Source organism: Hippichthys cyanospilos, chromosome 10, assembly GCF_059441005.1.
Source record: "Hippichthys cyanospilos isolate Australia breed blue-spotted pipefish chromosome 10, RoL_Hcya_1.0, whole genome shotgun sequence".
NCBI lineage: Eukaryota > Metazoa > Chordata > Actinopteri > Syngnathiformes > Syngnathidae > Hippichthys > Hippichthys cyanospilos.
In genome coordinates, this window is record NC_142378.1 from 20,555,188 (window position 1) to 20,579,786 (window position 24,599).

The following is a 24,599-nucleotide window of genomic DNA, read 5'->3' on the forward strand; positions in this document are numbered from 1 at the left end:
AACAGTCAAGTGTATTCACATTCAATATATTACAAGCAAACATAAGAAAATGAGATATTCACAATTAGTCTGTCACATTGTGAAAGCTCCGCGTCCAGCTTTCATTCGAGGTAGGCTTGATGTTTAATGACAAGCACTGGAACCTACAAAGTGGAATACTGTATTGGATCATGCTTCACTTTGGAGGCTCCACATAACCTGCACAACTAAAAACCACTCAGCAGAACTAGTATGCTGATTTTTCACATTGATAACAAAACCAGTTGGTGTTTTTTTTTTAATTATATATATATATATATATATATATATATATATATATATATATATATATATATATATATATATATATATATATATCTTTTTTTTTAAATGAGTAAGACACTCAACCCAAAAAAAAAAACAAAAAACGCCAGGTTAACAAGAGTAAAGATGTTATAATAAAATATTCATATATTTATTGTAGGTATACTCCGGTACAGACATGGGCAAACTATGGCACAAGGGCCATAGTTTTCATTCCGGCACACCAAACTTGAAGAAATTATTGGTGAAAGGAAAAATGATGATGTTACTAGACTAGAGAATAGTGGAACTATCCGTGCTTTAAAATATTGTCAGCACAAATAAAAAAAATAACAATAAAAAAAAAGACTTATTTTCTTTGTTTAATTATTAGTTGTTTAAAGAGTAATATCAATAAATCCTTAAATACATGGGACTTGAATAACACTGTTATGCTTTTTTAATTTTCAATTCAATTGACAATTTTCTATCATGATGTGGATTATCACAATACTCCATCCATCCGCTCCTGGTCAAACTTATATCAAATTTTAGAAGTCTTTGTGGCCCTCGAGTCAAAAGGTTAGCCCACCCCTGCTCTCAAACTTTATTACATAAACAGTTTTTATGTTTTTGAAATTCACCATCAATTTTGATTCTTTTTCTGGTGATATTACAATTTTATGTCTTATGGGACATTTTTTTTGTACTGTCGTGACTGCAATGTTCGATATTTGTGGCATAATTGTATTTGACAGTCACATAGTGATAATGACTTTTAGGGCTTTCCAAAAAAATTGGATTTCAGCTATGTCAAAAATGAAGCATTGAAACGTCAAATAATTTTATTGTTGCAACATTAATTTCAGCATTTGCATGTATGCGCACATTGCCTCGCACTAGTCTCGTTTCCACCCCATCCTCTCCCTCCTATAACCGTAACAGTTATGTTACTGTACGTTATTGGATATATGCATCTAAATGCATATATATTTGGATATATGCATCTAAATGCATCTAAAAGTACCGTCATTTTTCATTTTAATATCACACACCTAGAGTTTTAAATGGATAGCTATGATATGCTTAACCACTAAAATCAGGGTTATATTTACACTTGCGTTTTTGTAAAATTCACAGAAATTAACTTTTTAAGTAAAAAAGGGGGGGAAGGGTGTCAACTTATATGTGAGGTTGACTTGGGATTATATGGCATACAACAGTTTGGGTACTTTTGCTTGTAACATTGATTACAATTTTCTTTTTTTTTTATAGTGACTTAATATTTAGTTTATGACCTAATTTGACTATTTTTTTTTATCTCTTCAGTGTAGCCTTCCTCCTAATACTTTGTGTGCTTGTGATTTTGGTCCCTGCCCAATGACCTTTCTCTGCCCCATAGATGCCAAAACAAATACAGTAGTGTATTACTTCAAAGAGCAGATTTACCAACGTGTCTTGTGTGATATTCTGGCAAGAATCCTTCTGAATCGTTTTCAGCTACGTAAAGGGTTGACGTGATTTATCATCTACACAGTTAAGCACAATGCTGATTGTCGGGTAATTGGATTTTTTTTTCCATCAAAAATGACCTCTGCCAGGTATAATTTGCAACACTGCCAAAAGAACTGCAGCTTTCACTGGTCACATGGTAGTCTCGCTGTTGTGGTTGTGCATGACGTCGTTGTCCTGGCAGATGAGCTGGTAAGGTTTCTGGCTTTCCTCAATGACAGAGTTGCGCACCTCATCATCCTGATTGTGCAATTCGCCACGACAGAGGTGCTCCAAGATGCCTGCCCCGAGGGAGTCGCCCAGCACGTTGGTGGTGGTACGCAAACGGTCCCTGAGCAAGGGGGTGGTGCATTGACACACAAATGTACAATTAAAGATGTGTCTCTCGAAACATACACATTGTTTCACGGCATGACATTTAAGCAGAAAAGCTTGACCAATCACCCATCATGCTGACATTTAGCGGGCAACTCACAGAAACCAATCCACAGCGATGATGAGGGTTATGTCCTCTGTGGGCAGTCCCACCGATGTCAATACAATCACCATGGTAACCAGGCCAGCCTGAGGGATGCCTGCTGCTCCGATGCTGGCAGCGGTTGCCGTGATACTAAGTGGGTGGCGGGAGGGGATACAAGAGGAGTGGAGAGATCTTTTATCAGATTGCTGCTGGCATACCATCGGGGTTAAGTAAAGGAAATTACAAAAGGGAGCATCACACTTGCTTTCCAGTAACAAAATTTTCACCTATTTTTTCATATTTTAAATATATACTGTACATCACTTTTATTTTCATTGAGAGCCAAAAAAAAAGCTTATTAGTGGTCTATTTAAAAAAAATAGATTAATAATTTATTTCAATTTACCAGGAGATATTTACTATTCACTTGCAAATATCATGCCTCATCTGTTTACTGGGTTTGCTGCTGGCTTTGTGGCAGAAAATGTGACTGCGTCCCTAGCAAAAGGGCCCTTGCGTCATGAAATGAAAACGCAGATATTCATATGTTCTAATTCTACATGGAATTCCAATCCAGAAATCCAGAGTTTTGAGGACAACACGTTTAGTTTCGGAAAATACATTTTTCAAAGTTCTATAGCAACCAGTATCTTAGGGCAATGGTTCTCAACGTGGGGACTGCAGGGGGGTCTGTGAAATAATTTGGGTAATTAAAATATAAATAAACATACATATATATATATATATATATATATATATATATATATATATATATATATATATATATATATATATATATATATATATATTGTTTCGTTAATTTCATTTTTTTTATACTGATTTGTGATTGTATTCATGACTCTTTAATTAAGCAATCAAGTCAATCCGTTTAATATATTTTTAAAAATGTCATAATTTTGGAATATGTCAAAAAGATTTACGTAATGGATGTCATCAAAAAAGACCTTGATTATTTAGTCACTAAATGTTTGGCAGCAACCTATTTAAGGAAAATTGATGCAGTTTGTTATGAGGAAGCGTGGCATTGGCAATATTTGTTTTGTAAACTTCAGTACGGCTGAAAAGTAACAAATATTCTGTTTGCCAAATTGTATATGTTGATGAATAAAAAGGACACTTATGTTTGGCTTGAATTATTATTTATTTTTTTTTTCAGCAAACATTTGCAGTGAGGGTCCATGGAAAAGTTGCTTTCCAAAAAAAAGGGATCCCTGACTCCAAAAGGTTTGAGAACCCCTACCTTATGGGAAAAAGACCACTGGAAAGTACATTTCAATAGAGAGTAGAGAAATCATCATTTTTAGTCTTTCAAAGCCAGGAAAAATCACCCTCAACAAATGACATCATCTGCCAATGACTGCTTCTTTGATTAGTGCTAGTCATGCATGAGTGTGTGAGTGGTGGGTCTGAGTGTGTGATGTCTTTTTAAATTATTACATAATGATTACATATAACTCCAATGATTTCCCATCGATTTAAGAAAGTTAAGTCATAAGATTAATTGCCATTTGGTGTGGCATGTGACAAAAATGTTTATTGATATTTGAGCATAGATAAAATATCTCAAATGCAGACACTAGTTCGGCTGAGTGGTTTTTAGTTGTGCAGGCATTCAATTATGTGGAACTTTCAAAGAAAATAAATGCTATACTATAGTGTTTGAAAACACTTTTTTTTTCTTGCATTTGACACAACACAAAAAGAGCACAGACACGTTCTTCATACTATTCAGTATAACACTGCCCTTCATAAGTGAAACTTATGTTTGATTTTACACAGAGCTAATGGCCTAATATAAAATGGATTAAATACAGGCGATGGACTCTGGAGCTTGCCCAGATACTAGCAATATTCAATAAATCCTTATTTCATACACTTCTACTGCAATTTTACCTTTGCAACAGCTGGAAAATGAAAATAGACACCTCTAGGAGGGTATTTTTTTGAGAAATCAAAAAGTTCATATTTTAGTTCAGTTGATCTGTATTTTTCATTTACGCAAAACTTTATACGGTGACATGCAGGCTGTTTTGTCAGAGCTGAGAATAAGTGAGTTAGTTTTTTTAATTCTTATACTATGAACACAAAATTAATTGGAATTTAATGTTTCAACTAGGTGGGGCACTTTGAACACATTACAATGGACACCTGATTGCAGCGATATGAATCCTGATATTTGACATATTCTTGCCTGCCATTAAAATGCATTAGAAAGTTAGAAAAAAAATAATGGCTGAAAATATTTGGTCTAACCCCCAAATTTCAATGTGTTTCCCACCAAAAATTGAAATCCACATAAGTGCTTTTGAAACATGTCATGGTCTGTAGGGGTTTTGGGTTGTGGGTTTATTTTGAGGGGTTCTGTTCCTTTCTGTTTACGTATATAGTTCCTGTTCCTGCTCCTCTCGTGTCTCCCTGCGTTAGTTCTGATTTAGTCCACCTGTCCGCGTTACCTGCCCCTCATGTCCTCCAATCCGCTCCCCTTGCCTATTGTTCCTGCCCAGCTGCCATGCGTTTCTGATTAGTTTGTGAATGTATTTAAACCTAGTTTCTGTTACAGCCCTGGTCGGATCATTGTCATGTTATGTCATATTGTCTCTGTCGCGTTTTCGTAGTCCCGTCTCGCCCTTCGTCCCTCAGCTCTGTGTTTACCTGCCAGCCTGCCCATAGTGTTTGCTTTCTGTTTTGCCAGCCTGCCTGCGCCCTTAGTTTGAGTTTTTTGCCGCCCTGTTTTTCCCGCTTTTGTTCCCGTTCGTTGTGTTAATAAATATGGATTTCATGAAGCCCCTGTCTCGACAGCATCCTGCTTTTGGGTCCTTCTCCTCCGCAACCACGCCGGCCTTCATACCCGCCGCGCACCCCGTGACAAAACATGAGTATTTGGGGTCAATAGCATTGCAATGAAAATTTTAGACTCGCCATCCACTTCAAAAACTTTCTAGAGCTGTTGATGGATGAATGATGAGAGTGATATAATTCTGGTATTTAGACCATAGATTGGTATGAGTGCACTACTGATTAAATTAGGGTGAAAATACAAATGGCTTGCCACTGATTAAATTAAGGTGAAAATAAAAATGGCTTGCATCAACACACGTTTCTGCAATCGGAATCTCAGAAGATAACTTGGTTGTAGAAATGACTGGTGAGCAAACACTCCAGAAACCTACACTTTTGTATATGCAAGCAATTGAGAAGTCACGTTCCAAACTGTACCAGAGGCCTTTTGTAAGCATTACCTGATTGTGAGAATCTGACCAAAATTCAGATCCATGTCGTTGACTTGGGCGATAAAAATGGCCGCCACGGCTTCATAGAGGGCGGTGCCGTCCATATTGATGGTGGCCCCCACGGGCAGAACAAAGCGAGTCACCCGTTTGTCCAAATGGTTGTTCTCCTCCAGGCAGCGAAAAGTGATGGGCAGTGTAGCAGAGCTACCAAATGAAAAAGACCCAAATTCCTTTCATTTAACATTTGATTTATGATGCAATTTGTATGTTATTTGACAGCGAGTCAAAAATGAATATTGCTAACTTTGGACTAGGTGTGTGTGCTTAATATTACGAACACCCGATTGCAAGCGACCTGGAAGAGGTTCCCAGAGCGGTGATGAGTGCCTGCAGAAGGCCACCAATGAAGCTGTAGGGATTTTTTCTGGTCACCATGAAGTAAAGCAGTGGTAGCACAAAGAGGCCGTGGATGAGAAGGCCCACGATGACTGACACGGTGTACATCACAAGCTGGCCGCCCATCTCTGCTAGATCTTTCATCTCCATAATCTTACCCGCTATCAGGAAGAGGATGCCTACTGGGGCATACCTGCCAGATATACAGTAAAACACCCTCAAGTTCAAATGGTCTCAAAAACATTAAGTGGTCAAGAAATTCATGCTTCTAACCCTTGATTATGTGAAACTCTGAACTGAAAGTCAATCCGGGTGATAAAACATCATCCTCATAAAGATGACCAAGATGTGCAAACAGAGCATACTTTGAGACTCTAAATTACAGTGTAAATATACAGGTATAATAAAAATGTATATACAGTTTTAAACAAACTCACAAAAGAGGGATTCACGGTCACCATTATTTTTTTTTTTTTTAAAGTGATTCAGTGACTGGTGTGGTTATCGTTTTCCGCAGTAAAAGCATAGTACGAACTTTGCATTATGGGAATCAGGCTCAGCCACTCAATAAAGTTATTCAAAGGCTTGCAAATGGCATAAATTGTCTGCTAGCGCCCTCCGGTGATTTTGGGATCTCAACACAAAAATTGGCTATTGCACTTTGTTCACAAGTTACCTTTGAAAGGGCTAATGCAAACATCAGGGGAAATGCATGATAAAACATTGGGATTTCAATTTGTCCAGGGGATGACAGGACGGCACATTGAAAAGTCGACATGTTTTGAGAATCTATGCAATATTTTAGCCTCCTAGTTGTTTTTCTTTTGTATGCTTTTCCTTAGGCATCAAACATGTAAAAGCCTGATTTGGGTCAAAATTTTCCCCCAGGGGTAAAACACTATATCTAATCAGTCTGTTTTCATGAATGATTTCTAAAACTGCATGAATAGCTAGTGTTGAGAAGCTGACATTGGAGGGTTTGGAGAATTTTAAATTACAAACGTCTTTAGAAAACTATTTTATTGTTCAAATAGTTGTCAATTAATTGAATAACTGACTTGTCGTTGATTAATCAATACATTTGGAGTCTTTCATAGAGTTGCCAAGGTGCCTCCCCGCCCCTTGGACATGTTGGAAAAGTATTGCCCCCAAACACCTAGTTCAGGGGTGTCAAACTAATTTTTATCATGGGCCGCATTGCAGTTATAGTTTTTGTCAGAGGGCCGAAAAAATTGTGTGTTTGTCACACACTTACCTAATTTTTAAAAATTAGAGGCCGTTAAAACCGGTTCAAAAGACAGATCGGGAACAAAAAAATGTGTCTTTTTGAAGACAACTTGAAAGTTTGGTATTTTAGCCAGGAACTTTCGCGGGCCACACATAATGATGTGGCGGGCTGGATCTGGCACCTCTGACAACTGTGACCTAGTTCATTTATCAATGCAAAATTTGGTAGACATGTTTGTAAGAACAGAGCACATGAAAACACCCTAATGACCCATGACAAGTTGAAGAGGAAGTCAGCTGCACATCGATAGCATAGCACAGTATAAATAAGGTTGTTTCACTTCAAATGATGCATTGCTGTATGTGTGTGTGCAGACCAGATGATGATGGCCACCAGTCTCATGATGGCTTCATTGAGGCCATCAAAGAAGTCCCTGAGGGCCTGACCCTTCAGCTTCATATTACCGATAACCAGACCGAAGCACATGGAGAAGAAGACCAGGCCAAGAGCGTTGACACCATCGGCAGAGCCTGACACGGGCACAGTCTCTTCCAAGGTTTCCTGTGTGTGTATGGGGACAGTGTGATGCTTATGTGATGGATATATGAGCCAAAAGACAAGGGAGTGGCTTACTTGGATGGTGTGAATCAACCTGCTGAGGTTCACATTGGTGTCTGTCATATTGATGGTATTATCAGTGAGGTTCAGGCTCACCGTCACGTTCCTCGTTTGTGAAATCCTCTTGTACATGGTTTTGTACTGCAACAAGTCAACAAAGCAAAACTCTAAACTACTGTATTTTTTGTTTTGAGTTGGTTGTGGTGTAATAGATTGTATTTTAGAAGTTTTGTCTTGCCTGCTTGAAACAAGCTTCTACAAGATTTGGTGGAAACATGTTTCTGTGGAAAAAATGGAAAGATAGACCATTTTGTGATACAGCTTGTCGGTAAGATAACTGCATTCATTTTTGCAAAGGAAAAACAAAACAAAAGAAAAATTACTAAAACGTGGCTTTATTATTTGGTATAATAAAGCTGTAATTATTAATACATTTTATATATATATATATATATATATATATATATATATATATATATATATATATATATATATATATTTATTTTTTTTTTTTTACTAAACATATATATTATATATATTTTTTATTTATTGATAAAATTATTCTCGATATTCTGTTCATTTCTTGCCATAATATATCCATTTGGTTACGCTCCTTCTAGTTTTTTAGGTTTAAGTAATATATATATATATATATATATATATATATATATATATATATATATATATATATAGATATATATACATATATATACATATATATATATATATATATATATATATATATATATATAGATATATATACATTATATATATATATATATATATATATATATATATATATATATATACATTATATATATATATATATATATATATATATATATATATATATATATATATATATATATATATATATATATATATATATATATATATATATATATATATATATGTGTGTGTGTGTGGGGGGGGTGCGTGTGTGAGCGTGTGTGTGTGTGTGTGTGTATGGGGTGAATAAAATAGAAGGTGAATAGGTGAGTAGAAGGTACCTTTCTACACTCTACACTCATTAAAAGGACAATTTTTGGAATGTGTGAGGAATATACATACGAAATCTTAGCCCACACAATATGCAAACTGAGATTCAAAATCCGTTTTCAATTATGTTTGCTGTTAGTAGCTAACATATAATGGTGAGCTCTTGTCTGAGTGGCATGCCCCATGTGATATAATTAGCGACTACTAGACCTAGGTCTACATTAAAAAATTTAAATTGAAGCTGAGCCACTTGTATCTCAAGGCACCATTGTATATTCATAAGGACTATAAGAGGTGACTACACAGTAAGAAGATGAGACAAAGATAATGGATTACCTGATCAGGTCCAGGAAAGCATCTGTAGCCTGGACCAATTCCACATTTCCACTCTTGGTTACTGGACTGTCCCTAGTGCCTTTACCGGGCTTGATGATGATCACAATGACAATGCCGATGAAGACGGCGATCAAGGTGGTCACCATGTAGTAAACCACAGCACGTGCGCCCATTTTACCAGATGCTTTGCTGTCTAAGGAGGACATTCCTGCAACAGAGTACATTGTTTGATTGACTTGCCTTTTTATTTTTTTTTCACAAGACTGCATTCGGAAACTATTCACAGCATTTCACTTTTTCCACATGTTGTCATTTTATAGCTTTATTTCAAACTGTATTGAATACATATCTTACCTCACAAATCTACACGCAACGCCCCATAATGATAATGCGAAAGAAATCACATTTACACAAATTTTCACATCCTTTACCATAAAGTTAACATTATACAGTACTCTAAAACTATGATAACCTGGGTACAGTACATACCCCTGTGAAGAGAAACACGTGCAGCTACTTAGCAAATTAAACTACATTCATTGTAACGGCCAGTAGAATTTTGAAAATAATTGTTGTGTTTAATGGTTTCAATGCCAGACTCTCAAAATATCACTTAACATGAAAGGTTGGCATAAGCTTTTACGCAAAATAAACAGAAAGCCCCCGAATCGTCCTTACGGCACTTGGGGTCTATTTAAAGGGGGTATTTGCAATTTTTCGCATGCGCCTGTGGGAGCTTTAGGGGCATTCCGGTTAAATGCAGCAATAAACACTCCTCCTCCTGCTGTCTGTAGCTATAACAGATATGGTGACCTCCAGAGAAGTGCCCCCCCCCCCCCCCCCCCCCCTATAATATCATTTAATGATAACTAGACCTACGAATATATTTAAAACATAGTGTTGGTTTTTTGAAAGTTTTTTTTGAAATTTATTATCATTTAATGTTTTCACTTTTATCTCAATCTTACACAGTGTCACTTTAAACTTGCCATGAGCATGTTCAATATGCACCTGTGACCAGGCTGGAGATGATGAGAGGCAGCACCAGCATCTTAAGCATTCTCATCAGCAGCTCCCCAGGAAAGGAAAAGTACTTGATTTGTCTTAAGGACAAGTTGTGGGAGCGCAGAGCAAAGCCCAGGACGATTCCTGAACAGAAAAGTACACTGTAAAAGAATACATGTACTCACCTTGTTGACATCTATTAAGGCTATTAATACCCGCAGTATCTGTTAGTCTGTTGAAATCTGTTGAAATGCAGGACGTCAAAGTAAAAAGTCTTCATAGAAAAATTAACATTTTAATTTCTTCAGTCAGGATCACTCGACAGTGGGACCCCGAGTTACGAGATGAATCTGTTCCGCTGTTGGGCTCGTATGACGAATTCACCGTATGGCGGGCAATCCAAACCTATGTTAAATAGCAGATGCGTTTAGAACCCCAGGGAAAAACATCAAAATTGTACACACATATTAAAAATTGGTACCAAAATAGTATAGTAAGTGCTACGTATATATAACATACATGTATACAATCAAAAAATGTTCTTACTTCTCTCTCTAGCAATCTTGGGACCCATGGCTAACCCCTTCAAGTTTGAATTAAGCAGTAAAATGCACTATAAATACGGTTCAGTAACCATAACCACCCACAATCAAACAAAGCTTTATCGTTCCGCCATTTTGAAACAAGTGAGGCCGACCAATCACAGAGCAGCATCTCCATGAGGAGACGCCGACCAATAGCATTCTCATCAGCAGCTCCCCAGGAAAGGAAAAGTACTTGATTTGTCTTAAGGACAAGTTGTGGGAGCGCAGAGCGAAGCTTTTTAGTTACCTAAAAAGGCCAACTGAGTTTTTTCATCCCCCTTTATGTATTTTCCCAGCTTTGCGACAAAAACAACTGTCATGCCTCTGGGGGATTGGCAGTATTTGTGTTGTTTTGTCTCCATCTGCAGGCGTTTTTAGGTAATTGCCCTTTTTTTCAGTTGCCGTCAATACCTTTGTGCAATGCGTCACTACAATGCTGGTTTGCTATTGGTCGGCGTCTCCTCACGGAGATGCTGGTCAGCTATTGGTCGGCCTCACTCGTTTCAAAATGGCGGAATGGTAAAGCTTTGTTCTATCGTGAGTGATTACAAAAATGTATTAATAGTGCATTTTATTGCTTAATTCAAACTTAAATGGGTTAGCCATGGGTCCCAAGATTGCTAGTGATGTTAAAGAGAGTAGTAAGGATGATTCATTTGGAAACGAAGCTGGAGATAATCAAGAGATACGAAGGGAATATGGGCATAACAAGCACCACTCAAAGGTAAATAAATCCTTTCTATATTTTTTATTTATGATGTTTTCTGATTGTATACATGTATATTATATATATGTAGCACTTACTTTACTATTTTGGTACCAATTTTTAATATATATGTACAATTTGATGTTTTTACCTGGGGTTCTAAACGCATTAGCTATTTAACATAGGTTTGGATTGTCCGCTATATGGTGACTTTGCCTTATGAGCCCAACCGCGGAACGGATTAATCTCGTAACACGGGGGCCCACTGTACTATGATTTATATTGATTTAAAATTTGATCGATTAAAAGAAATTGATCTGCTTCCATACTATGTATGAGTTACTTGAAAGACTGCCTTACTAAGATTTTAAAGAACTGTTGTCTTCCAATTTTTTACTTCTCAACAGAACTGTTGATTATTTGCCAGCTCATCATTGGCACCTTTTTAAAAACACAACTCTTTGATAAACATGTACTATTACCAAAAGTGACTCAGCAAAAATCGGTGCTATATTTGGCTCAACTTTTTCTTTCCAAATACACTGAAGAATATTACAAGAATTTATATTTTTCACCTTGAGGATATCGCAAGACCTTCCTTATTCTATCTCCTTACGACAAAGACCTTGATGCATTTGTTACTTGCCTTGACTATTGTAACGTATTGCTCTCTAGTCTACCCATGTCTAACATCAAAAGTCTGTTGTCAGTACAAAATGCTGCAGTTAGACTCCTAATGAGGATAAGAAAATTCGACTATATCGTCACGATACAATCTTCTCAATCATTTTGAAAAGATTACACTGCTTAGCACCTTTCTACATCATTGATTTATGTATTAACATATTACAAGAGCCAAAAAGATCTCCTCAAACATTTTCTATTTAGGTTCCAGTGCTCTGGAATGCACCTAATAAATCAATTTAGACATGCTATCTTAGTAGAATGTTTAAAAGCGACTAAAATCTCATTTTTTAAACTTGTATTTAGTTGACTCTTTTAATCTTGTATTGAGTTGACCGCAGTTTCTTTTTTTTTCTTTCTTTCTTTCTTTCCTGGCTCCTTCCGCCGGCTACAAGGCAGGGCTAGAAAGTGAGGGCTGAGTTGAATACTGCTGTGCAGCTCTGCACCAACCAATCAGAGCAAGATCTGAGCTGGGATACCCCAACAGAGATTATGGACCAGCCGGGCCTGGTTTCCGACGAGGAACTGTTTTTCCGAGGGCGTCTTCCGGCAAAATTTTACCTTTGTAGTTCACTTGTTTTATGCTAGTTTGCCTTGTTTGTAATACTAGATCATGTGCCAATTCATTGCAGCTTGTTGAGCCCGAAAGGAGGTCTCCTTTCACCTGCGGCCCCTTCTCAAGGTTTCTCATGATTTCCTAGATGGGGTTTTTGAGTTTTTCTTGCATTAGGAGCACAGTTTCAGGGAATGCCGTTGTGGATTTGTGACTGTATAAATACATTTGTCTAGCCTTGATACTCACCCAAAACCACAGCAGCAATGGTGAATAAAACAAAGAGGTTTCTTTTGAGGAAATCTTTGACCTTCTGCTTGCTGACAGAGCTCATTTTCTCCTTCACAATGCTCGCTCTCCTGTCCATGGCCACACAAACTCGTTTCTTCAAGTCAGCTTTCTCGTGCTCGGCGTCGGCGGTTTTATCTGCGTTCTCGTTCAGGAAAAGAGTAGTGCTGGTGGAAGGCGGCTTCTCGTTCATAATCAGCTCTAAGAACCTGGTCCAGGAGGTAGGTTTTGTGTGCAACTGAAATAAAGAGAATATGATTGAGGGAGAAATAAAACATAAAACCCACAACACATGGTGGATTTAAAAGGTCTACACACCCCTTGCTCAAATGCTAGGTGTTTGTGAACTAAAAAAAAATGTAAACAAATTTCCAAACCTTTGCCACCAATATGACTCCAAACCTGTGCAACTCAAACCTTTTTACTTCTTTCAAGTGGGAATGCAACTACGATAATGTGCTTGCACATCCTTTCATATCTACAGTACGATCTGGCTGTGTTCACAACTAACCACATTCAAGCTCATAACAATCATAATAATAATCATCACATCTGATGATTATTGGGCACTTTAAATGGTGGCAGGAGTGGACTGGCTCCAATTTAACATCCTGAACACATCCACATGTATGTGTGTACCTGTGCAAACACATTATTCAGATGACAGTGATCCCTTGCTACTTCGCGCCTCCCCTATTGAGCCCTCAGTGGATCGCAGATTTCTTTTCATTAAAAACAAAAAAGCTACATTGTGGAGAGACGTGCTTGTTAAACAACCTGCATGCCAGACAAACGAGTTAACTGTAAATGCACAGGCCACGGGCATCCTGCAAGACACGTGATGGCTCCCAGCTCGACAATTGACCAATGAGGGCAGGAGTTGTAACCCACTCCCACTCAGAAATTGAAATTCACTCCTCATTGATGCCTGCATCTTGTAGGGGGTGGGTGGGTGGGCGGGGCAGATTGTCTCACCAGTCAGTTGAGAGCAGTACTAATATTTTCAAATATAATATATATGTATAATAATATGTATAATATAAGTATATATATTTTTTTGTCATTGCCAGCCAAGACATGGAAACTTGAAGAAATAACAGTACAGTTACTGTATAAGGTATAATCATTTAAGATTCAAGTAAATATGTGTACTGCAGTAATATTTTTCTTAAATATGCAAAGTATAAGTACTTTTCACATTTAAAAATTCAGGTACCCAAGTCCACATGAATGAAAACTGGGGGGGGGGGTAGTTTGTGTTTTTTCACTTATCGCGGGGGGTTTCGCAAAAAATAAGGGATAACTGTATTTCAATTGTTTAGTTTTACTTTTCCTCTAATTAAGATTTTTTATTCTGTTGAATTGTATTGGTTAATAATGGTATTTTTTTTCCTCAAATACATGGAATTTGAACAGTAGTTATTTAGACTTTAGTGATCCAGTGTCAACAATTTGCATATTATAAAACATAAAACATGTATTATCTATTTTGTCAGAGATTTATTAATTTCACAATATTTTTATTACTGTTATTGTTGTTTGAAATGCATGAAGAGAGTTATTTCTGTTAATTTGACGATCTAACTAAAATGCATGAGAAAAGTGACAACACATTTACCACAGCTCATATTGTAATTCATGACTACAATAATATACATTAATAAATCATACGTCTTGGAGCATTCAGCAAAAACTGAACATCATGTGCTTTGTATACACAATTTTTGAACCATGGAATTAAAACACACGCACATGTGCACACACACTCTCACACAGACACTCACAGACACACGCACACACATGCACACACACAAATAAAGACATTTTGATGTTTGGTAATTGCTAAAAATCTACTTGATAAAAGTACAGTACTAACTACAGCATGTTTCTCTGAATAAATTATCATTAGAGCTCTGCAAATGCCTCACTTAAAAAAAGTACTTTAAACAACACAAAAGAAGCTCTCAAATACAGTTTGAAACAGTTCCATAACCTTACCCTTTGGAGTTGTGTGGAGTAACACCAAGCAATGGGACGCACGTGGCAGTTGATTTCAAGCTGTCTTATCTAAGTAGGTTACGATATTTCCTCTGTCGGCTTTGACAAACAAATTTATATGCTCCACTAAAGAACAGGTGGAGTCTTAATCTGATTTCCTTGTTCCTGTTATTCCAGCCTCCTCTTTTAAATCTTTTTTCCCCAAAAGAAATGTGAATGACATGAAAATTGAATGGCAAATCAATAATGTGATTGTGTCTTAAAGGTGTATTCAGATATATTGTGATACAGAAAAGGTCTATTGTGATACGTATTACAATATATTGGGCAATGTTTGTTAAAAAAAAATCTTTAGCATATATATTAACTATGAAGGACAAAACAGAAGGAAATTATTAGAGCAGACTAACACTATTTATTCTTTTTCAGAAGCCACACAGCATTGAGATCTATGAAGACACATTACACATTACAATTACAAATTACACAAGCAGTGGGTCCACATTTTTTATTTCTAGCATGCCCTTAATATGTCCCCAACCGTTGAGAATACTTGTTTACATGGCACAGATGTGTCAGGATTACACAGCTAGCACTTAGCCACACGTGCCAGCATAAAATACTGGTGACAGTGCTCTTCAACCGTAAACGAAACAGATCTGTGACGTCAATTGTGTAGGTAAAAAAACAAAACAACAACAACAAAACCAAAGAAGAATCTATTTGTGATAATTTATCAAACACAGTAAAACCTCAAGTTACGGTCACTTCTGTACAGATTTTTTCAGCATATTATTAAAAATTACTTAGCATAAAAAAGAAACAAATTGAAATCAAACAAAACAAAACTTGAACTCAGAATTCCCATCTGATTTAAATGCAACATGAAATTCTACTGCTTGTTAATATGGGTGCTCTAATATTGCACTTGGGAACACTCGGGTACACATACAGGAGCTTACTATAGATGACTTGAACACTGTGCAGAAGCCAACTCAACATTCTGATAGATATGACTACAAGGGTAAAAACCAACGAAATGCTTTCTTACTGTAGTATCAAAGTTTTTTGTTTGGCTCCTTGTCTGTCGCCACTTTTGCTTTGGGACATGGCCTCACTGCAAGGGTCATCTGTTGTATCATTTAAAGTGGTGGTCAAGCGCTTGGAATGATTTACATGGAAAACACGATTCATAATATGACAAACACCAACAAGCTAACAAGCACCAGAAGAAGAAAGCACATCTCCCCAGTCCTTTATTCCCTCCATTGGCTTCCTGTTCATTTTAGAGTTGAGTTTAAACTTTTAGCGTTTGTTTTTAAAACTCTTAATGGCCTTGCCCCGCAATATTTATCTGAGCTTTTAACTGTGCGGGAACACCCTAGGGCTTTGAGGTCATCCAACCAACTGGTGTTGGAAGTGCCTAGGTCCAAATACAAGCACTGGGGTGACCGTGCCTTCTCGGTGGCTGCTCCCAGACCCTGGAATAAACTCCCTTTTAATTTGCGCACTTTATCGGACCTGGTCCTCTTCAGATCAAGACTGAAAACCCATTTTTTCGGGACGGCTTTCAGTATTCAGCAGTGTGGTGACTCTCTTTTTTAAATCTTTTATTCTGTGTTTTTATTGCATTTTCTGTGTCTTAAACTGTGTGTGTTATTCTCTATGTTCTACTGTGAAGCACTTTGGTCCACCTCTAGGTGGTTGTAAAGTGCTATATAAATAAAGCACATTTACATTTACAAAAATCATAATACAAAAGCCACTCTGGAGTGGATTGATGAAAAAAAAGAAACATTACCAAAATAAGCTTTTAAAACCCATACGCAATATATTAGAAACTACACATTGTGGTGCAGTACGCGTGTTGCGTCAATTTGTATCGCAGTATATCGACTTATTGATATTATTGCCCAGCACTAATCCATGCCATGAACCAGAATAACTGCTTTTTATGTTCCCAAGTTGTACTGGTATGTTGGCTATTGCGTAGTTGACTCCCTTGAGACTGTACTTATCTCTTCACATGCTCTTGCAGAGGGGGATGTCATGGGTGGCTTCCGGGGTCTAATTCAGATTCCTCCCTACCTCAGCAAATGTTCTGGCAACGAGAGGACCGACTGATGGATCGATCCACTTCACAACTATCTACGAACTCAAAATTACAAGGATTTGGTGAAGAGTACATTTTCCTAAATTTTAGTTTAATTCAAAATGAATGTAATTTTGTCATAATTTGATTGGAAAAAAGAAGAAAACATTTTAAGTTCTGTGAACCCCTCACTGTTCATGAAAGTGTCAGGGACCAAAAACCAAGAATTGCAAGAATTTGGTAATTGTGGTAACCCACCTCCGAAACATTTGGTTGTGTCTGTACTGGTAGTAATATGTCTATTCTAAATCCATGCCCAATCACTGAGTGTTGTCAACGTGTAGCTTAGGTGGGTTTATTTCTCCTGAGTGTAAACTTGGTCTTCAGATTTTAAGCAAGACGGCAGCAATCTTGCTTTTTAACAACTCTTGCTTGATTCAGTTACTGCCCTGTAAAAATATTGATGGTAACATGGGAGAGAGCCCGATTATTAACCATGATAACATAGGACATGGCTCAATTATTAGCCGTGGTAATTTAGGACCAGGCCCAATGATTAACATGCTAACAAATAGAGGACACAGATCGATGATTAGTTTCTGTACTTGTGACTTTTGCATTGTGGATAGTTGGGTTTGTTTCTTTGTGCCTACAAACGAAGTGATACATGGAGACATCTGTGTCTTACTTGGTTGAGAATGTTGCTCTTGTTTGAGAAAGACACAACTGACTGCTGATCTTACAATTGAAGGAGAACTTCTAAAATGAAACAGCGACCAAGTAAGGAAGTGGAACCCCCTAAGGCACAGGTGTCAAACTCAAGGCCCGGGGACCAGATCCGGCCCACCACATCAATTTATGTGGCCCGTGAAATCCTGATCCAAATTCAAGTTTCTGGTTAAAATACTAAATTTGCAAGTTGTCCTCAACATTCAAAAATTTTGGGGTAAAAATAACAAGCATTTTTTGTTCCCAATATCTCTTTTGAATGTTTTCTGTTACTTATTTCAAAACTAGTTATGAGTGTGACAAACACACCTAAAATTTATTTGGTTTTAAAATCATACGGCCCTCTGACTAAAACTAAAACTACAGTGCAGCCCCCGACAAATATGAGTTAGACACCCCTGCCCTAAGGGGCCGTTAGTTGACGAAATGGTGGGCAATATGGGCTAAAGTCCATTGCGCGTTTAAAAGTTTGGATGTCTAAATTTGGGTTTCCAGAAAGGTTTTTGTTTGTTTGAAACTAAGTGACTCAATTGAAAAAGAGAAACTAAACTGAGAGGTCAGAAAACAAAATTGAACGTCACATGGAATGTTTGTGCTTGTCTGTAAAGGTGGCACAACGCTGTTTCGAAAAGTACGTTCAAGATCCAACATATACATAGACTGTAGAAGGAAAAAAGAAAGTTGACGATGAAAATGAAACTAATAACATGGAACACCAGGTTGACCATTGTCTTTGCCCTTGTTTTTACAGGCATGAGAGACCCTCTCCTCAACTGCGACCCCTCCTTTTCCACCACCCAGAGTTCCAACATCAACTATGTCACCACAGCCACCTCATGATGACACAGCAGCCGACACGAAACCACTCATATGTGAACCTCTGGGGGCATCAGGCATCATTCTTGGCCTTCTTGCAACATTGTGCTTGAGTGACATGCCTGCCTCCCCACCCACACTGGTTGTGTCCACAACCCACGTTTGTCTCCACACCTGCACTCAACGACAGCCTAACAATGTGGAAGCTCAACCTAACCAATGAAACGGGGATTAGTGCACCATGATCTGATTTTGTGGTGGCGCCCATGTTTCTCGAGAAGAAAATTTGTGATGAGTCCATCAGCAAGCTTTGACATTTGTTTCAGAGCACTGTGCTGTTCATGCTGCCATTCATAAAATGCCATCTATAGTGCCGAACTTACACAAATTTTGCCTACAGTTGAACAGGTAATTTATCCACACCACAATAGCCAAAGGGGAAACAGAAAGCTTTTATCACCTGTGAATGTACATCAGACAATTGACAGAGAGGGGAATCAGCCTCCTTTTTTTTTACACAACACAGACCACATACACGTAAATGGCGATAAAGGAAAACACAAAGAACCAGCTTGATCGATGGAGGAAATTTGTGCAGGTTCCTTTACAAGTAACTGACTTCCTGTGATATTAGACCCGCTAACAGCGGGCTTTTCAAAATGTTATTTGTTGTTGTAGCTGCCAAAAAGGCTTATATTTTGGGTAGCGCATGCTAATTCGCTCATTCTCATTTAAACAGAAAACTTTCTATTGGTCTGACTCCAGGTATTTTAAGTAGCAAACATGTCTTTTGGACATGGCAAATATAGAGGTAACCACTTTAAACTGTTCCTCTCTTCTACCCTTGCGCGACAATGGTAAACGACACGACTGCTTGGCTGAACTTGACCTTCTCTGTACTCCCAGACCTGCCTTAAAGGACAACCCTCTTATTAATCCTGACCTGATTTTGTATGCTGGTGGCTCTGCCTCTTAAGATGCTTTGGGCACTAACCATGTCGATTTTTCTGTTGTCTCTGGTTTTGCTGTGGAAATCTCTGGCCCTTTTCTATGTCACCACACAGCGCAGGCAGCGGAGGTTAACACCCTCACTAAAGCTCATTGTTTGGCGAAGGGCACGTCTGTCACCATTTACACAGACTACTGGTATGCATTTGGAGTGCTCCATGGTTGGTGGAACTGTCAGAATTTCCTGTCCGATGGGAAGTCGGTCCTCAACCACTCTGATTAATGAGCTCCTGGAGGCCATCTTGTTGCCATCCTCTATTGCGGTTTGTATATGTTCAGCACAAACCAATCATTCCTATCCTGTGTCATGGGGAAACACAGGTGCTGGTGTGGCCACCAAAACTGCTGCATTTAAGCCACTCTCCCATACACATACCTTTTTATCCACGTCCAATGTCACATTTGATTTAGTTGCATCACAGCATGACATGTAACAGTTTGCTACACCCACTAAAAGGTCTCTATGGAAACTGTCAGGGGCCCATTTTGATGTGATTACTAGAACCTGTAAATGTATATCCTTGCACGCCAAAGCATGCTTTCTTCCTTGGAGATGTGTCAAAAGGGGGAATGTTATCTAAAATTACCACACACTGGTTCATGAAAGGGTTCATCACACTCGCACAGAAACACCACGAGGCTTGTTTGGTTTGTGTACCACTACATGCAGGTCAAGGGATCACACTCTCACAGTTATCTGCACACTTACCACCGAACAACACTTTGAACATCTCATGATGGACTGCATTGAGCTCTCAATTTGACATTGTGTATATGTTACTTTTCAGCTATACTGAAGTTTAGAAAGTAAAAATTTGCATGTTGGACACCTAATAACAAACCAGGTCAATTTCCCCCCAAAAGATTGCTGCCAATTAGTATTTAGTCAAAACAGCTTTAGCTTTTCTGGCTTCATCACCTTGTTAGCAAGGAGACAAAAAACATATACTGACAAATTTCAAAATAATTATATTTTAAAAAATATACAAAAAATGATTGCTTTTTTTTCTTTTGAACAATTGAGAATATTTTCACAATTTAATATGAAATAAAATGAAATTAGCATTTTTTAATATATATATATATATATATATATATATATATATATATATATATATATATATATATATATATATATATATATATATATATATTATTAATAACCCCATGTTCTGATCATCCGAGATGTTACAATGGCTTCCATCTAGGTCGGGGGTCAGCAAACTGCGGCATCAGAGCCACGTGAGACTCTCTCTGGTTTGGGAAAATAACGTGTAACAAGCAGTGGTGTAACAAGCAACGCATATATATAGTGGTTTGCGCGATTGGGTGGTAGGGCGCCATCGGGTTTGGTGAGACGGGACACGAAACGTGACGTTTGACAGCTAATAAATTTCGGAAGGTAAAAACAGGAAACAGAAATATAGATTAAAATCACGCATTTTCAAAGTAAGATATGGCTGAACATGAAAAGGTAAAGCACTTGAAGAATTCTTAACACAAAATAAAAGTCTTAATGCCTCTCCGTGTGAACAAGAATAGGCTTTTCTTGAAACCAAGAAGGTAACAAACAAGGTAAACACAAACATTACTGAAAGCTAAATGAATAAAATGGAGAATGTAAACAAGAAATACAGCACGGCCTTCCAGAACAGCAGATATTTCAAAATAAGTTAACACATAAGTAAACAAGACAAACTGGAGCACGTGAAGAATTCTAAATACAGAATAAATCTCATTTTGATGCCCCTGTTAATGAACACGGATGGATACAGACGTTTTGTTTGGCTTGATTGCTTCTTTTAATGACAATAATGTGGTACAACTTGTCACGTATTTTGAGACGGCGCATGGCGAGTAGAGTAGAGGAAGGAGGAGGTTCCAAAAAAAAGGAAACTGAGAGGAACTAACTAAAAACAAATGGAAGTTTGATGACAAAACAAGTCATTAGCAACAAGTAACAACAAAATGAATAAAGAAGCAACAGAACTAGGAACTAAAATAAATGCTCGGAAAACGGCAAGGTGACGGTATGACAGCAAGGACAAAGAAGCAGCACCGACCCGACAAGAACTAAATGCAACTGGGGACTTGAATAAACTTCACATTTGACGAGGGAACACGTAACAGCTGGAGAGAGACGAAAAGCAGGGGAAGCTGATTGGATGATATTAGGAGGGCAGGTAAACAGGCAGGCGGACAAGATAAAACTAACAAAACACAGACAGGAAGGCAGCCACAAGGAAAACTAACATGAACTACAGAATATGAACAAAACCCACACAACCCCAAAAAACACAAACCCCAACCAAACATGACACAACCTTGCTTAACAAATGTACGCATTGCTGGGCTACACAGGTTATTTTCAGGAGCTTTTACACGTCAATAAACCCGCATCAGCCATTAAATCTTGTCATTATACGTGATGCTGCCAAAACTTAAAAATAAATCAAAAATATATATATAAATGAAATTTTATGAACTCCAAACTACAAATCACATTTTATTATAAGAACATCATTTTATTTCTTTCCTATTAATTGAATATCAACAAAATAAAATAACACAAACATATGAAAAATTAAACAATAATTAAAGAAAAAGCTTGCACTCACCAAAACAAATCGCAGTCACAATCGATCAGTCTTTTGAAAATTTCCCAATTTATCTTGACCTCTTCATGCTCTCTTTCCCTTCACACTGAAATGTGCAGTGTATCCACTCAGGTGTTCACAAACGTTTTCTTAAAATGAGGAGCTCTCTTTCCTTTGAACTGAGATGTACAATACCATATATCCACTCAGGTGTCCCAAGAAATTTTTAAAAGCACCGTAGCGCGTGTGTCCAGCCGTGCTTTGGGGTCTCGTTGCTGCCTTGGTTAAACAATTGAAGTTTGCTAATCCAGTGTAGCTCCAAACACCAAATCGATCCTTTGCAAAAAAAAAAGCATTCCCAGCATAACAATTTGCCAGGGTTAGCGCCCTTGGTAGCCATGGCAGAAAAACAACAGTCTAGCTTACAACCCTGGTAGCCCAGTCAGAAAAAAGCTACACCTTTAACCCAATCAGCTAAAGCCAACACCGCAGAACTTGGTTGCTGCGTATAGCACCGCCTTCCTCCAGGAAGCATCCACTTATGTCACGGTCAATATGAGGCCTCTAGATGGCGATCTAATGACTCAATTGGCTATTGCAGCTGTCGAATACGTAACAATAGGGGCCCATACAAATGTGTCTTGCACACGGCACAGAAGGCCCGCAAATGCAGGCAGATTTCATACATCTTGGTGACACAAGTTAGCTGAATTCTAATTGGCTAAAGACTCTAACATAAGCAAATGGATATAATACGACATGAAAAGTACGGAATATGGAGCATAATTTTCTATGTTAAAAATGTTCTCTCTCTCTCTCTCTCTCTCTCTCTCTCTCTCTCTCTCTATATATATATATATATATATATATATATATATATATATATATATATATATATATATATATATATATATATATATATATATATATATATATAGTAAAACTACATTTAAAATTAAATTGACCTTTATTATAATTATAATATAACTTATTATAATTACAACAATGTCAGGTTATATTAGGCCAGTAGAGAAGGCCTTGCTGACCCTGACGGCTCACCATTGCTATTAGTCCTACTTGAAATAATGACTTCTAGCGGTAATGACTTCGAATGGTACTTTTCAGCCAAAAAGAACCAACAAAGTGACTTGAAATGGATTCTCTTCATTCTTGTGACAGACCCAGATGAGGTCTCAAATGCAATGCAGCCTCAAACGTAAGTTTGAAACTTCTGACATCCTACCTGTGTGAAGAGACATTCTCGCTGAGTGCTCCCAATAGTTTGGCGTTAATGTTGAGTTTCTATTTAATGTGCTGATAAAAAAAAAGCTTGGGGACCCCAGAACTACAGTAGATAGACATACAGCGTACTGATGGATAGAGATAGAGTAAATGGGCTGCTACATACCCTTTTGATTGAAATCAAGCCGTCACGTGTCTGGAAGTCTGAAGTTCCTCAGGGTGGTACTTGAAGAAGCTGCAAACCAAGGATGAAAACTTAAATTCTAAAAGAAACCATTCTGCCACTTCTTCAGAGAAATTCCACACACCTGAAAGAAAGAAGATGCTCCTCTCTTTCACTGTGACGTGAATGTCTTTCCTCTGTGCGGAGAAGATGATAATGATCTGGTTGCTGCCCACACACTTCACATTAGCCCACCATCGTGTTCCGCCTTGGTCGGTGAAGCCTCCAGCAGGGAGCGTGGGAGGAGTAGAGGTTAAGTATTCTTCAGCAGGGAAGAAGAAAAATAAATTATCAAGTCAAACCACCTGCTGCCTGCCCACGTCCCCTACATGGGGTGAAAATCACGACACCTCTCTCCTCAGAGATGTGATTGTCACTTAAAATTTGTACGATGGCCACTTCTCCTGTGTACTGTAACACTGATAGGCGGAATTCACCCCGAAGAGGAATACCAGCAGCCTTCTTTCGTCTGTAGTTGTGGTGCTGCGGGAGGAGATCTGTGAAAAAACTCTAGCCATTGCTATGACAACATGCATCTGCTCATGGAGTGCCCCCACTCAGCATGTTCTCACAAGTCATATGCAACATTGGCTTCCACTAACACTTTTTATTATTGTTACATTAAAGCTGACCATCACAGAGACAAAAAATAAATACAAATTTCACTGTACATTGGTTAATTCCCCAACAATATTTTTATGACTCTTGATTAAAGGAGAAGTCAATTTAAAGAATTGCCTTTTTAATAACATATTCTAGGTGGTAATTAGGGAGCAAATTTCTGCTCATTAGTTAAAATGTTCAACTCTTTTTTAAATAAAATTTATCCAAAAAAAAAACCCATAAAACCAATCATTTCTGATATAAAACGAGCAATCCAGTATGAGCTCAATAACACTGGATTGTTTACAGAGCAAAAGCTGCTTTAGTTGCCAGCGATGCTATTTAGTTGACATTAAATAGATGTGTCCTATGTGAAATTCAGAATAGCA

General features: G+C 37.8%; 1 protein-coding gene across 1 annotated transcript; it reads right to left on the reverse strand.

The window, feature by feature from the left end:
- Window positions 1-430: 430 nt before the first annotated feature.
- slc1a6 (solute carrier family 1 member 6) lies at window positions 431-23,805 on the reverse strand. The gene is made up of 12 exons (XM_088425937.1): window positions 23,693-23,805; window positions 23,551-23,619; window positions 12,864-13,140; window positions 10,094-10,231; window positions 9,083-9,290; window positions 7,986-8,028; window positions 7,763-7,888; window positions 7,506-7,690; window positions 5,861-6,094; window positions 5,515-5,709; window positions 2,270-2,404; window positions 431-2,125 (listed from the first exon to the last, which is right to left on the reverse strand). The coding sequence occupies exons 3-12, from the start codon at window positions 13,093-13,095 to the stop codon at window positions 1,927-1,929; spliced, it is 1,695 nt and encodes a 564-aa protein (XP_088282063.1). The 5' UTR covers window positions 13,096-13,140; window positions 23,551-23,619; window positions 23,693-23,805; the 3' UTR covers window positions 431-1,926.
- Window positions 23,806-24,599: the final 794 nt, after the last annotated feature.